This window comes from Mytilus galloprovincialis, chromosome 6 (genome assembly GCF_965363235.1).
Source record: "Mytilus galloprovincialis chromosome 6, xbMytGall1.hap1.1, whole genome shotgun sequence".
Lineage (NCBI taxonomy): Eukaryota > Metazoa > Mollusca > Bivalvia > Mytilida > Mytilidae > Mytilus > Mytilus galloprovincialis.
Window position 1 is genome coordinate 55,321,515 of NC_134843.1, and position 17,201 is coordinate 55,338,715.

At 30.8% G+C, this 17,201-nt stretch overlaps 1 protein-coding gene across 1 annotated transcript; it reads right to left on the reverse strand.

The window, feature by feature from the left end:
• Positions 1–3,644: 3,644 nt before the first annotated feature.
• Positions 3,645–15,816, reverse strand: LOC143079906 (bactericidal permeability-increasing protein-like). Its single transcript, XM_076255536.1, has 15 exons — positions 15,662–15,816; positions 14,236–14,335; positions 13,533–13,664; positions 12,308–12,381; positions 11,448–11,602; positions 10,771–10,834; positions 10,359–10,450; positions 9,750–9,926; positions 9,045–9,113; positions 8,094–8,261; positions 7,200–7,267; positions 5,810–5,852; positions 5,430–5,493; positions 4,516–4,592; positions 3,645–4,009 (listed from the first exon to the last, which is right to left on the reverse strand). The coding sequence occupies exons 1-15, from the start codon at positions 15,762–15,764 to the stop codon at positions 3,911–3,913; spliced, it is 1,485 nt and encodes a 494-aa protein (XP_076111651.1). The 5' UTR covers positions 15,765–15,816; the 3' UTR covers positions 3,645–3,910.
• Between the last annotated feature and the right edge of the window lie 1,385 nt (positions 15,817–17,201).

Below are 17,201 nucleotides of genomic sequence, written 5' to 3' on the forward strand. Positions count from 1 at the left end.
CAAGTAAACTATCAAACAAGACCGGAAGTAAACTTTTTAAACCGGAAGTAAAAGATTATCTCCCTTTTCTATATATTTTTTTTTTTATAGAAACCATATATTTTTTGAATAAGCGTTCAATAAGCTGTCATTTGGAGCTAAAATTGACATTTAAAACCAAATTTTAATATTTTTATATAAAAAAAGGTCTTAACTGGTGGAAAGACAATCAATGGTTCTCTGAACAATTGGTTTTTAATTTGTTATTTGATTTCTTTGTTAGATTCATGATATTATATAGATAGATTGTTCTGGTTGATATATTATCATTGTTGTATATAATTAAACTGTTCGTGAAAGAACATATTAAAGTGTTTTCAAAACATATTCGTGTTTTCTATTTTGTTTCAATCAATTTTATTTATCATTAAAAGGAAAAAAATCGTCAATGAAAAACATTCCAGGATTTCAATACATTTGTATTTTTTCTTTATGATTCTATCTTCATACCATGTATCCTTTATTGAAATAATTCGCCATTTAGATTAGTTTTGTTTTAGGATAATTAACGTTATTCTTATAATGACACATTTTCTAAATTAATCTTATTTCTTTATACTCTTTGCAATCACTTATCTACTATTTTGAGAAAATGGTCCAGAAATCATGTGTTCAACTGAAGATTACGACATGGAACAAGATGATTAGAAAACAAATTTAAAGGTATTTATGTCAAAATGAGTACTTTTATGATCTCATGTGTGTGTTTATTGCTTACAAGCATTCAATAGTGTTGTCTGTTAATACCTTTTCATTCATTTGTATTCGTACGACACCCATTTTGATGATAAAGTAATGGTACCTATCGAATACTTGCCCAATATTGGCCATTTTGTCAGCATATTCCGCGTACGCATCTAGAGCATGTTCCCTTATAAGATAATATCTAGAGTGATTATACACGATGCATACATCATCAAAACGCATCCAAAAACCAATGTTAAAAAAATAGTTTAGGTCAAATGTCCCCATCCAAAATAAAACAAAAGAAAGACGACTCTTCTTTTAACTTGGTACTTTTGTGCAATACGCCATCGTTTGAATATAATAGTTATATACTAGTATATAGACTATTCATTGTGGAATGATAGTCAGCAGGTATGTTTTATTTCAGTTGTTTGTATTAAATAAATTTAGCTGAAGTATATCACTGTAAAATATTTATCAAAGCGAAAACAAATCATATATAGAAGGCAAACAACAGAAAAACGGAAACACTAAACAGCAACAAAAAACAAACGCCAACATATATCTATAGTTTACATAAAAACGTACTGTTTCATAACAACTGCAATATTGATGACTTTCTACGGAACATTTTTAAGAATACAAAAGTGGTTGAATCTGGCTAGACAAATATTCGGCGTATATGGCAATGTTAAAATTACCTTTGAAATGACTATATACGTGACGGGAACAAAGTACAAATAAACACAAGAACACCCAGTCCCAGAACACAACTTTAATACCTCGGATATGTTGTTACTCCATCAATTCTGTCCAGGTCAACAAGAACATGTCAGAAAATAATACATATTTAGGAAAATTCCTACGCATAGGCAAAACTGTAAACATATAAAAACACATTTCTGTAATATTTGTATCAAATAAAATCTGAATTATTTGTTATCATTGTAAAAACTCTGTGACTAAAAGATTTAAATGAAAAAAAAATCATGAAGTTTTAAAATGAGGCTGTATTTGGTAGGATTTGTTTGTCTTTCAGATCTGAAGAACCTGTTCTTGTACTTCCAATGTTCCCGGAATAAGTAAGTTTTTATAAGGAATTAAAGATGTATTGCTTTTATTACATTTCTACAGCACAATAACACAATCTCGTTGTATAACTACCAAACAACGCTAAAAGGATATTGCAAAAACAGCAAAAGTTGATAATTTACAAAGGCAAATACAAAAAAACACTATAACACGTTATAAAGATGATAAACAACGTCAGTTCCTTGAATCTATACTTCACTGCCATAATAAACTTTAAAATGAAATTAGTAAGGATTTTATAAATTAAAAATAAACTTATGAACGAAAGATTGCCTTATTAAAGAAAGCATCAATGTATCTATATACAAATAAAATTGGGAAAGGAAATGGGGAATGTGTCAAAGCGACAACAACCTGACCATAGAGCAGACAACAGCCGAAGGCCACCAATGGGTCTTCAATGTAGCGAGAATTCCGGCACCCTCAGGTGTCCTTCAGCTTGTCCCTAAAAACTATGTATACTAGTACAGTGATAATGGACGACATACTAAATTCCGAATTATACACAAGAAACTAAAATCAAAAAGCATACAAGACTAACAAAGGCCAGAGGCTCCTGACTTTGGACAGGCGCAAAATTGTGGCGGGGTTAAATATGTTTACGAGATCTCAATCCTCCCCTATACCTCAAGCCAATGTAGAAAAGTAAACGTATTATCATAAAATATATGAGAAGAACATAACCCGTGTCATGCCAACAACTGTAAACAAAAAAAATAAATGTGTTTAGTTCCGATGTAAAGACCCTATAAGTGAATCAATATGAAAGGCAAAATATGCAATCTTTAATGACCTGACAACAGTATCATAACTATATCCCTTCTTAATAAGTCTGTTTAAAAGTTGTGTAAGCCTTTAAGGTGAATACTTACATTTTTGTGTTTTGTAAAGAATATTACCATTAAAAATTGGATTTGGAATACCTGAATGTATAAGGTGTCTGCATGTTGAGTTATATTTACGAATTATTTCCTTATACCGGTGATAAAATTTAGTAAAATTAATGTTTTGACCAGTTTGTGATAATTTTTCAGTAATACATAAATTTCTCTCGCTAAAATCTAATACGTTGTTACATACACGGGCGAATGGTACAAGTTGAGATATATAAACACCATAAGATGGTGAAAAGGGAACGTCACCATCTAAAAATGTATTATTAACAATAGGAAATGAAAAATCATCTCTTTTATCATAAACTTTTGTATTAAGCTTCCCGTTAATGATATAGATATCAAGATCGAGGAAAGGGCAGTGGTCATTAATTTTTTTTTTTTTATTTTTTAGATTCCAACCTATGTAGAATCAGCAGCATGTAGAATCGCCTCCATCGAAACCAAATTTTACATGCCGTTGTTCATAGTTGAAGCAAACTGTTGGTACAATTCAACTGCTATCGGCGCAGTAAAATGTCATGTCATTCCTCATGTATTTGAACAGTATTGTTTGACATTGATAAGAATGCACGTCTTGCATTTACCAATTCACCACATATACACTGATCTATGAAAGTCATTCATATATATTTACTGCAGTAGGTTTTCTTGTGTATTTGTCAAAGTTCTCCACGAGCAGCCAAATAAACAAAATATGCTCCTTCAACCTGTTATGCCTTTATATTATTGACTATTATTGCTTTATGATTTGTTATCTTACATAAAGTTTAAGTATATCAATATTTACTTTTGTTTTTGTTATCAATCAATTTTTCAATTTTATTATCTAAACGTTTTATTACATAATAGGGGTTACGGTTGTATTCGATATTTTTTTAAGTTCTTAACATTTTATGTTGCAATTGTAGACATTTGACAGAAAAAATGACATTATTAGGATTTAACTTTATTTACAATCTAGCAGTACACTTACTGTCCAATTTTAAATGCTGCACAATATTATTTTTAAGCATGATATAAAACAAACTGGTTAATAAAATACATTTTCAGACATTGTGTATATTATTTTGTTGAAAACCTGTGGCATTGTAGAGTAGACTAAACCATTTACTGTATTTTATGGGACAAACAAATTAAAATGTCATTCGACACATCCAACATGTATTTCACATCCACACACACCATAATTTCATTCATCAAATTTCAATCTCCTGGTATCGTTCATTCATAGGCACAAACTTCAGCACAGTTGATTTAGGAGCATACTTCAAATCCGTTTCAATCAGGATCGTGTTCTGAAAATAAAAAAAGAGGAACGAAACATACAGAGTGCCTGGTATTATATGATTGGAGCTTCTATAGTAATGTTTCACTGATCAGTCTGGAATACCCTACACACAGATATCATTTTTCTTCTTTTTAATTGTTTAATTAGTTTTATTTTTTGAACTATTGTGAAAACAATTTGTAACTAAGGAAAAATCATAACATTTACTTTCGTTTATTTTTATTTTTACATAAAACAAATAATTTTCAAAGATATGTACAGAATGCTATTAATCGCGACACTATTTGAACATGTGGATACAGTTACATGGTCAAAAACTGAACCTGAAATCAACGTGTGATGTAAATATTGGTTATGGCGTTGATTGTCGTTTTTATGTGAAACAGTGTACACTTATTTAAATATGTCGACACATTATGGAAATCATCTTCAAATTCATTGAACAAAACCAACACATATACAAGTTATCAAAAAAAAATACATTGAAATACAATGAAGGCATGTTATACTCACCGGCAATAGTTTAATACCAGACTGTTGGAATTGTAAATCATTTGTCGATGGCATAGGAAAACCTTTGGTTCCAAGACCTAGAATACCAGATATGAGTCAATTTTAAATTCACGAAGCGTTACAAATATATATTATATCTGTTTCCATTGATATATATGATTAATATTTTCTATAATAGCTCGTTTGATATTTAGATTTGAGCAGATGGTTTACTTTACGGAAGGTTATTTTCAAAAACCCTAATTAGAATTTTACAGCTCTACTGGTATTTGTTTAGTTTCTCTCCAGTAAAATAGTAAACTTTATCGCTTAGATAAGTAATAAAATAACGAGGAAAAAATGAGACTGTTAAGCATCAGATATGCCAGCCAGCACAGTCGTCATAATTATTTTATGGACGTGAAATATTATCTAAAACGGTCATTCTTGGCAATAGAGGTTTTAAAACCTCCAATTTAGATGGGTCTTTATAGACAGATTTGGCTTTTTTAAATTATTCTAGCGTTAATGTTCCTCTGCTACTTTCTTTATTGAAATTACGAAAGTTTTAATCGAACGCCTTAGTTGACTCTTGTGAACACGAAAAACGCGTCTGGCGTGTCAAATTATAAAAGAAGTATATTCGTTGAGATTTTTTAAATGTTTGACCAAGACGGCTGTTGAGCCGAGTAAAACGAGAACTGTCAATCTTTTCACATAACATGACTTCATTCCTAAGTTTTAATTCGGTCTGTGTAGCAAGACGTCTGAAATACGTAATGCACTATATGTCACTGTATGTTAATCAAACAACTACAAATCAAATTCATTCAATAAATGCTTACTTGCTTCTGCGCATTATGAATCAGTTCCGTCTACCACAAAATTATTTTTCGTAATATGAGTTCTCAAAAGATGATTTGAAATATACATACCGTTGATCATTGGTTCTATGGTGGTTATGATGGCACTGTCCACAAGAAATTGTAATGCTCTATCCTATGAACAAAAGACATAATGATAAATATAGAATACCGATATCTCTATTGTAACAGAAAATACATGTACAAAATGATAAGAGTAGATATGGTTTTTATGTTCGTCCTAATTGTGTGATGTTATTATTGCACTAAATAATTGTATGCAATATTTAAACTGCGGCTCATACAAACTATTATCGATAAACTAGCTGTCAACAAAATAAATACCTAATTCAGAATAAGAAATCCATTTTCTATTTTAATATTAGAATGCCTTAAAGAAACTTATCAAAAAATCTGTGTTTCCTTTTTTCTTAATAACACTAGATACTTACATTTATAGTACCAATGGCAGAGTTTGTAACTTTTGTTTGAATTCTGAAAAAGATAATATGTTTATTTTGATTGTAACTTATAAATATCACAATTATTTTACCTGTTTCCGTTCGGGAAACAAGTACAGGATCAATAAAAGCAGAAATCACCATTACAAAATATATCAACGGAAAAAATATCAATACGAAAACCAATTTCACAGAAAACTTTACATAGGCAATTACAATGTAGGGTAGCACTAAACCCCCGTTTGGTGAAATTTATATGATCTGGTAGTTTACGGAGAACATACTCTAGAGACAATTGGTACTGTATAAAAGTAGTAAATAAAAAATTACCGAATCAATGTTATCCATGCAGGGCTCGATGTACAAGAACGTACTTTGACGGAAAGTTGTCTCATTGGTACTCATACAACATATTGTGATATCTACGACTCTCGAGAAAAACAATATGTTGCAGAAACGACCATTTAAATGATGTTTTTCTCGCATTTTGTTGGTTTCTTGTGTCAAATAATATTAGCGTTAAAAGTACTTTGATTAAATCGAGATAGAGAAATTTCATCGACGTTATATCAGCCCGTAGGTGGCCTGTTGCAAGGCAAAATTACGGTCCCTATCCAATATACCCTCATTTTACAGTGGCAGTCCAAATTTCCCCGACCATCATCCCCAATGGCCTCTATTATGACAAGACCTACATATTGTATTTATTGTGAAATTATTCTCGTCCTGAATATGCATGAAATATTTGTCACTGGACGTTAAGCAACCAACAATCTATCAATCAATCGACGTTATATCCGTATCCAATTTCATTTTGTTGCAAGACTAAGAACTTCTCACTTTGGAACAATATGTACACGCCTGAATTGTCTATGTTTTAGAAAAAGGGAAATAGATGTTTCATATTATGCGATATCAAATCGAAATTCGTTGATACATTAATTACTAAAGAGAAAGAAATAAAGGCAACAGTAGTATACCGCTGTTCGAAATTCATCAATAAATTGAGAGAGAAAAGCAAATCCGGGTTACAATTTAAAACTAAGGGAAACACATTAAATATTAAAGGAGAACAACGTCACAACGGAAACACAACACTAACATGTGACACACACATAAGCGAACTATAATATAAAAAAAAAACAGATTGTTCTTATATCTTGTGTTTCACTGATTACAGTTGATTACAAAAAAACAATCATGTCAGACCACATCACGTCACGTGCATACTGATATCGGTAAATTAAAGATTTCAATGAAATATGTATTCATATATTTAAATTACACAAATTGAGCTCGGAAATAGTATTAGTATTTAATGTCTTGGAAGACTGAGCATATTCTGCTAAACATGCTTTACAGTAATGGTCAGAATACTTACTTCGTATCGTAGAGTTTTCCATGTATCATCTCATTTGCCATTGAAAGATTCACTTTTATTGATGCTTTCTGATAAAAAGAATGTGTAATGTTGAATAAATCAGTACGGACCACATACACTATACAATTTCACGTCAGGCTTTTCATCTTCAGTACAAATATGTTGATACATGTATATGTAGCAATCCTAGAATTGTTCATCTCGCTTATATTGTCAGGATATTTATAATTGTAGTATTGTAAATCATATAATTTCTATAATCTAACTGAAATTTATTATTACAGGCGACGTTGAACACAAAGTTAGTATTTATTTATAATGCAATATTTGACTTTTCTCGTATGACTGAAAAAAGTAAAATCACAAAAATACTGAACTCAGAGGAAAATGAAATCGGAAAGTCCCTAATCACATGGCAAAATCAAATGCCAAAACAAATTGATTGAGAAACTTTGTTTTCGTGGGCCATTTAGACCCTTTTTCGAGAATCATATATAACCCATGTTCCCTCTTAGTTATTTAAATGTGCTAAACGTTACTCGATATAACAACTATCCCCCAGTAGATATACATGAATTATTAGCACCAGCACTCCAAAGATTTGATGGTTAACTATTGTCTGATTGGCACAACAATCAGAAGTACTGAACATTTCATATGCATAGTTATATGTTGATACCCCCAAAATATGTTAAATGAACCATGATACATATTTGTCAAATATATCATCAGACATACTGATTTTTTTTTTTTGACGAAATGCACGTATGACGTACACAATTATAAGCCTAATATCTTTGATAAACATTTTTTAAAAGGAAAACTATTAATAATGCAAAATTATACAGTTCAATATAATTGTTCTTTTTATAATCTAGTGTAATAAATACTCACAGCATATATTGTAAACAAATAATGTAGACTTTTGTCTGATTTCCTAGCAAACAAGGTGATGTTCCCTTCTGCTCTCACACCAAGGGCTCCGACTGTTATATTTGTCACTGGTGGTTTAGTACTAAGCATGTGTAGTTCTACTGTACTATTTGGAAAAGCTTTTCCGATCTTCATGTAATAAAAGATATAATACTAAAAAATTGTATTGTTGGGCAAAATAAATTGCATCTATAACATAACTATAGTATGACTATATATATATGTTTAGACGAGTTGTATATACACAATGTACACAGCCATGTATCACCATCATTGCTGGTGATTCGATGGATAAATCTGTTGTAGAGTTGTCACTGACTCAGACGTTCTTATATATATATATATATATATATATAAATATATATATATATTGTTAATCATCATCAAGATAAAACTTCATTAGGAACTTTGATATAAATGTAAATACACTGTTCGTGTTAAGACCAAAATTATTTTGAAAATGGGTGCATCATCAACTAAAAATTTCAATTTTCGTATTGACTTAGCCTGCTTTAATTCTCCACAGTAATGGTACAACTTTAAATTACGCGTATCAAGCGAATGACTGGAAACAATGTTATAATATTCCATGTCCGATCAAATCTTTGTATATTCTTAACATACTCGTGATACTGTTATTGTATCCTGGTATCAATCTTATAACAATGCTTGGTCAAAAATCGTATAGAAGTTTGATAGCAACCCATTTAAAAGTTTGTTCCACATGTCTGTAATTGCTTTAATAATAACTGAAAAATTGCATTTAGATAAATATTGTGTTTCTTAAGTATTGGTAAATCAAATTAAATATTATGCATTCGGTACAATACAATTACAAAGATATATAAATTAAATTTTGAAATACGCTTTCAGTTTCATTTTTCTATCTGCAACATTTGTTCTTTAATTTACCTGTGGAATAAATTTCCCAATACACAGACCGGAACAGGTTGTGTTCAATATATCTTTCTTGTCTTTGATCTTGGAATGTACAAAGAGAAAACAAGATTGTTATTTTTCTCAAAACCATTAAATTATAAAAACGAAAATGAGATGTAAGCAAACATTAAAAGTACACTGTTTCGATATCATTATAAACGTTTGTATGCGTTTTAGAATGTAAGTTGAAATGAATCATGTTGTGTAAGCTTGATTCGTTGTTGATTTACAGAATTTAAAAAACAAACATATTTTAAATAAATATAGAGAATCCTGGTCATTTTGTGTTTGGAATTTCAATTTTTCTGTAAATAAGTTTGATTAAGGTGGTAAGTTTGTGGTAGTCTATATTAGTCTGTTTCAATCTAAGTTTCGAAACCGATGTATACAAATGCTTGTTTATAAGTATTGAAGACTGCACATTGACTGCTTTTATATTTTCTCAAAATAAAAACTGCTAGCCAACATAGAATTTGATCCAACAATATTCATATTGCATGTCAAATTATTTTTCGATATGTGTACACGTTTAATTGTTGGCTAGTTAACAAAATAATTTTAGTTATTTTTGAGGAATTAGCATTGAAGTTTCATCTTGTGTCAGTGTTATATGAAAATAACTGCTCATTTTTTTTTTCTCCTTGCAGACAAATCAGTTTGTAGGAAACATATATTTACATTTTTTGTAGTCAAGTTGAACACAAGCATGTTATGTTTATGCGCTTGATAAAACATAGTGTTGAATACATAATCTGACAATGTGATGTACACCATTTTCTTGCTGTCTGTGATTGGTGCCATAGATTGAGGTGCAAATGGTGCTTCAGTTTTATCACTGGTCCAGAGTATTTCTCCCTGTATGATTAAACATAATACAATTTTCATAAAAAAAAATTCTAGTAACACAGTGTAATTTCTTAGACCAGTTATCACATAAGAATGTTTGTGTTTGTTAAACAAACTAGAAATGTCCGCCTATTTTTTTCAAAATTCAACGACAGTTAGTTTAACACTGAAGCTTGACAGGAAATTGCAAGTATAACGACCGTAGCATATTCAAAATGTTGAAACATCAAAAGTATTCAGAAGACGTCATTTTAGAGCTACTTTCGATTGTTCTTCTTCACTGTTTTTTTTTATTAATGCATCGAAATTAAATGCTGTTTAAGAAATACAACTGTGATCCCCATATTTAAGAAGTTATAATATTTTCAAAACTCTAAGGGAATATTAACTCTTGAAGGTTTGCTTTTTTACAACAACAAAAGATAACATTGAAAATTTTACCTTAAGACTCGCTTCCATATACTGCGGAGTTGCCTTTGGAGCTGACATGAGTCTGTAGTCAAGTGTCAGGACTTTACCTAGTTTTACCTGAACTATATATATAGTTTAAAGTAGAAAATATTTTAACATCATCTGTTTGACTCAATCAACAAAATAAAACAGTATCAGTGATGTGTTGAATGAAGAGAAATATGGGTAATAGAGTCAGCATCCCTACGACACAGATAACCAATAGACATGAATTCTTCAAAATAAGAGAGGTAGTTTTATAAAATATCAAGCTGATTTCAGATCAAATAAGTTCTACAAGTCATATCATAATGATAAAATTTGACTGACTTATAATTATTCCAGAGTTTAAGAGTTTCAAATCACATATGAAAAAAAATAAATGCTGGATAAAAAAATATACCTTTCATAGTTGAAAGACTTTTCTGTGCATTGTTATCAATGAGATTTTGAACTATTCCACACATCTGTAACGAAATACTAGTTTATTTCCGCATTCAGTTTTTAAGAACTGAGGAAAACGATAAAAACAAATCAACACGCTGCTTACTTTTGCTTTTGCAATATTGAACTCAAACATAATAAGGATGCAAAGATTTCTAAAGTTTAAATAAGTTTCAATTAAGTAAGGAATCACAGGGCTCTAATTCACATAATTTTATCATCATCGTAATACAATTGTTATACTTTAAACCAAGTTAGTTTTGCGGATACTTTATTTCGTGTTTGACACGTTCTTGTTCCCTTCGCGGCTATTTAATTTCGCGATTTACTTATTTGTTTGATGTAGTTCCATAAGGAAAAATCCAAGTTTTACTTATTCGCGTCGATTTATATTCGTGTTATTTTTCTTCTAGCAAAAGACGTGATAATAAATCGCTCGTGAAAATCGGTTTGTTTAAAGTATTCTAAAACTGCCAAATTTAAGTTAATATTAATCATGTCAAAGAGCAATCGATGTTCCTTCATTGGTGTAAAATAATATACAATAATACGAATAAATAGATGACAAGAAAAAGTGCGTTTTTTAGCAATCTAAATGTTAATAATTGTATTAAAAAGAATGCGCTTTATGTTTACCTTTTTCTGAAACTGTTTACTAATAGCCTTAGAAACTTTTCCTGCAAACGTATTGTAGATCCAAGCTCTTCCTCCATGGAATTTGAACTTAACATGTCCACTGTTACATGCGCATTGTGCGGATTTAATTGTTGGTCTCCCATTGCCATCAACACCTACAGCAGTACTTTTTTGTAATTAACGGTTTCTGATGTGAAGTGATAACGAGAATGTATAGTGATAGATATATAGATGGATTTGTTATAAACGAGAACAAATAAACATATCACATGCATACCAAATATTATATAGTGATGCGATACAAATATGATTTCTGCTTTGTACTTCATTCTAGACACATTTGCATGATCATTCTTTGCTCCCTACTCCTAAATGCCGAGTGTTTTACGGAGAAGCTGTACATGCCAATGTTCAAGGCTGGTTTGACACGGCTTGCGATTTGAACCACAGCAACCTAGCTATGATAACACCAAGGAGATTGGATATGTACTGATAATATATCAGATATGAGTATGGTGTTGCTGTTATTGTTGGTTTGATATTTTACTCCTTGCAATACGTTCCCTCTATTTTATATGTGTACTGTTTTTAATATATCGTATACGTCCATTCGGTATTAGAATTGTGTACACCAGACGTGTGTTTCGTCTGTAAAAGACTCGTCAGTGACGCTCGAAACAGGTAAAAAGACCGAATAAAGTACGAGGTTAAGACATAGTGTTGAATGAACTTTACAGCAAATATTTGTTTTATTCCCTATATACAATCTTATAAACAGGTGTATTTAAGTGCTATTGAGATGTCTATTTGCGATTGCAATCTAAAACAGTTATTGTATATCTGAAAATTGCTTCTTTTACCCGTATTTATTCCAACGCTGAACGACATCCCTGAAAACTGAACTGTAAATCTTCCATGGTCAGATATCTTGATACTGCGAAGACAACACAAAACAACAGCACAAAAAAAAAAGAAAAAAAAAGGAATGATTCATAAACAAACACTTCAGTACGTTTCAGTAACCAATACAACATGTTAAATGAATCAAAAGTTTGACAATGTGTTCCGTCAATTTTGTTATATATTTTTTTTTGGCTAGCAAAATTATGAAATCTTTTAAAACCGCCTTGCGTTTTTGAAAGAAGGAAAAACACTAAACACTTCTATTTTAGTAATTTTTACCTTTTATGTTTGTTTGTTTTGTTCACACATCGATCGTCGTCACTATAAAACATGTAAAAGATTTGATACGACCGTCACACATGTGAGTGGTTTAGCTAGCTAACAAAACCACGTATAATTTACAATTTCTTACATTAGAAAATGCCTGTACCAAGTCAGGAATATGACAGTTGATTTGTTCGGCCTTTGATTTTGTTCTTTGATTAGGGACTTTCCTTTTAGAATTTTCCTTAGAGTTTGCCATTTTTGTGATTCTAGTTTTTAACAACTGGAATATTTTTTAATAATATTTATGGACGTTGTAGGTGAGTTGAGTTTGAATGTTTCAGATAAAGCATATATATTGGCCACAAATGAGCGATAGATAAAGATTCTTCCACTGCATCGAGTGTAATACGATATTTATCCACTCGAGACATTTAAATTTTCAAATTAAAAACGCGAGGCCTGCCGAGCGCTTTAGATACTTAAAATGTAACTGTCGAGAGTGGATAAATATCGTAATACATGAGATTTGGTGGTGGAATCTGTTTCTTTCATGATTTTTAAACAATATGCAGACAAATTCAATACTTTTTTTTAAATGATCTTCAAAAAGATGTGTTCTTTCTATGTGACGTCATCAGGCATGGTCGCATTTTTTTTCGTGCCGTCACAATAGGAAATTCAGAGGAAAGCAAGAAAATTCGACATCATAATCAAATTTTGACCAATGAAGAGCTGATATCAAACGATCCACACGTTGATTAAAAAAATTAATCAACATGTCAGGAAAGGGATAAATCGTGTAATAATTAGAGAATTCTTTCTACAGCATTGGTTACCCAACGAACTCTTAAATGTAATGTAATAGTGATCGTTTAAATAAACTTTAGTTTCAAAACCAATTTATTAACAACTTACAAATGCCATCTGTATTTATAGTGAAAATTCCCATCAATTTCCAATACGATGTTTGCTGTAGTCCATTTGAGGTCACTTCCAGACGACAGCTTTATACTGCTAGTTCCAAGCTGGAAGTTTTTGATTACCAGACTAAATGAAATAAAGAGTCAGAATCAGATAATATATTTAAAGTATTTTTATCATTCTATAATGTAAAAGATTAACAGTACAAAGAAATTAAGAACTATTAGCTAAAGATAATTACACTACATCGTGATCAAAAGGACAAAAGTGCAAACAGAATACACCAAAAAGTAACGATTTTGCACAACTACTCACCGTTAACTGGGGTGCAACGGAGGGTTTAGCAGTTCTTGTATAACTAGTGACATTTACCGTGATACCCGATGTGTCACTCTAAATTGAACATATGCTAACGCTCAGAGGACCCACTACTAATCTTTGTTTAGTCAGTGCATTGAACTACATGTATCAAACGTGAATAAAACTGACAAAGCTATCTATGCATGAGTTATTTCTGTAAATATCAAATACATAATCACGATAAATTTCTAAAGCATTCTTGTATACATATGTTAGAATTATAGTTGATATCTCTTAAACGCATTTGCAACTTCGACGTCATTTGTTTTATTTAAAGTATTCTCCCAGTACACTAGACAATATATGACCCTTGCAAATCCTGACTGAACATACATACCCATAGATGTTATATTCTACATGATGTCCTGATCCACTTTGATCTGGAATTTTAGCACTTCGTACTGTCTTGGAAATTAAATCCACTGCTACGGTATTAGCTTTAATTTAATAACATACAATCAAAATAAACTTAATGCATAAACAATTCCAAATTATCATATTACCATATATAGGCAAATAAACAATATCATCAACAGTGAGAAAATTCGATCGAACATGTTCAAGAAATTGGTTTGAACTTCAAGATACGAATACCAAAACTTAAATACACAGTATATACATATATATCGATTCTACCACTGCAACAAGTGTGATACGATATTAAGCCGCTTGAGACAGTTAGATTTTAAAATTTTGAACGGAAGGCTTGCCGAGCTTTCAAAATTTTTGAAATTTAACTGTCGAGAATGAATACATACCGTATTGTACGAGATTTGGTTGTAGAATCTTTTTCTCTAATGATTTTAGATAATTTGCAGAAACTCATAATCCTTCTTTTTGAATGGTCTTGTGACGTCATCAGACATTGTCACCTTATTTCATGACGTCACAATAGGAATTTCAGAGGAAAGCAAGAAAATTCAATGTCATAATCGAATTTTTATCAGTGGCAAACTGAGATTAAAGGAACCACACATTGATTAAATAAAAATAATCAACCAGTCAGGAAAGGTATAAATCGAGTAAGAGTTAGAGAAATCGTATTAGAGAATCATAACAATGCAGTAGCTTAAAGAAAACCCAGAGTATTCATTCACTTTTGATATGGAATCACGCCATTCACCACAGATTGTTAACAGTATGTTTATCATCGATTTGATAACATTTGCCTGGTACACACGCGTTTAGGTTATTAATTCCGATGGTATAAATATAAAGATATGTCAATGTTTATATACTAGTAGATAGCACTACTGTCTAATTATTCATATATAAATCCTATGGTCACATTTTTCTACCCTCTGCTTCACATTTTAGGAAAACATTCACTTGTGGAAATAAACACGATTTGTTGCTTTTGTTTAATGTTCTGGTTGGTAATATAACTTGTATTGTGTCAACTAGTTTCGATTTTTTCTGTTTAAGGCTAAGTGTGTAATGACATTAAATGAACTACATTCACGTTCTGCAGGAACCTTCTATGTCTATGAACATAAACCCAAGTAGTTTTCTATTTTCATCATGTTACATGTATAAACTTGAATTATGAAGTTCTCTCTTCCTTCAAAATCAATTCCACCTTAAGCCTAACATATATTTTGAACTACAATATACAGAATTTATTGTAAACTAAAATTGTAAGTCAAGACATTCGGTATATGTTTTGAATATTAAAATCCATTCGCAATTTTCATAAATCTATAGAACCGATTTAGTAAAACAGATTTGAATTCAAACCTCATTACTTGTTAAAACATACATACCATAATCTATCCCGTTCTGTGTAATATGAAGTCTCAATCCGGGGTTCGTTGCATGAATGCAAATTGCTAATAAGATGCAGGGCAAAATTATTGCCAGCAACATTCTGTATCGATTTACCGTTGAAAGTTTAATGAAAGTTTTTATACAACCTACTTTTAATCATGAGACAAATATTGACAAACTTCCGCAATATACGATGCATCAAGTACTTCCTGAACTTGACAATTATTAAGTGATGTTGATATATTGTTGTAATTTTAATTGTCACGTGATTTCTGAAAGTGTTATATTAAATTTAAAAGCACATTCGACTTTAAACAGTGCAGTTTATAATTGATACATGTATCTAAACTCATTTGTATAAGGATGCTTGTTTAAACATAAAGCAATGTCTGTACCAAGTCAGGAATATAACAGGTTGTTTGTCCATTTGTTTAAGCTTTCGATTTTGCAATTAAGTAAGGCTTTTTCTTGTAAATATATTTTGTTTACAAACAACAAATCTATTTCCCGACAAAACACAACAGTCATATGATGAGTTGCAAATATGCAAATGTCGCATTGGGGATTAACTTCAGGACTAAATAATTTTAACTGATTTCATGAATACCCGTATATATTTATGATGATGGCATGTCTTTTTTATGTTAGCTATCTGTGCTAGTTTTATTAGCAACCCAAAACACAACCAAGTCTTCTAAGGGTTAATTATATTTTCTGCACACATAAACAGTTGACAAAATTAGTGATTATTTTGCAGAAACGAGAATAAATGCTTTAGTTAATTTTTCTAACAAACAAAGTACGTATCCGTTTAAAAGATTGATGCTCGTTTATGATGTATCCTGAGTATAAGATTAACAAAAAATAGTGATTTTATGCCTGAGATCTTAAAACCTTTTTACACATGAATTACAGTGACGAAATAGAGAAGATAGGTGTGGAAACCGAGACAGGGTAAATAATTAAAGTGTGATAACATGCAGACACAAACTAGGTTATTTCAATTAACCATAGCTAAGAACCTTTGAAATATCAATAACATTACAATCATGAATTCACAATTTTACAGAACGGAAAAGTTAAGTGTACAAAATGTACATATGCACAACATTGGCTAAATAAAACTTAAATTTTTACTTTAACTCTGCTTTGTACAATGACTTTCTAATTCGGTTTTCTTTTTTGTACGCGACTCACTTTCTTTTAGTGGTGAATATACATGACACATTAATTACATAACTGCAGACGGTTAAGTGAGAAAGAAGAAACGATTGTTTTTACAGATGCTAACTGAAAGGGGAAAATTCTTTTAACATAAATTAGTTTCACATTGTGTCAAATGACATGACATATCGTTTATAAGTGGTGTTTAATAATGCCACGTTTAATTTACCAAATTCAAGATGTTTAAGGGGTGTTAAACTAAATGAACCAAATCATTTGTGATAGACGGACATACGGTTGAGTAATCAGATAATTATGACCCTTCCTTCGATAAGTGTACATGGCCCTAAAGATATATTTTTTACATATTTA

What these genes read in the sequence shown, in the direction of transcription:
- LOC143079906 (XM_076255536.1), bottom strand. Translation starts at nt 15,764, where the DNA reads ATGTTGCTGGCAATAATTTTGCCCTGCATCTTATTAGCAATTTGCATT. An exon ending in GTAGAATATAACATCTATGG is followed by an intron (nt 13,665 to 14,235) that starts GTATGTATGTTC and finishes TATTTCATTTAG; the next exon opens with TCTGGTAATCAAAAACTTCC. An exon ending in GTAAACAGTTTCAGAAAAAG is followed by an intron (nt 10,835 to 11,447) that starts GTAAACATAAAG and finishes ATTTCGTTACAG; the next exon opens with ATGTGTGGAATAGTTCAAAA.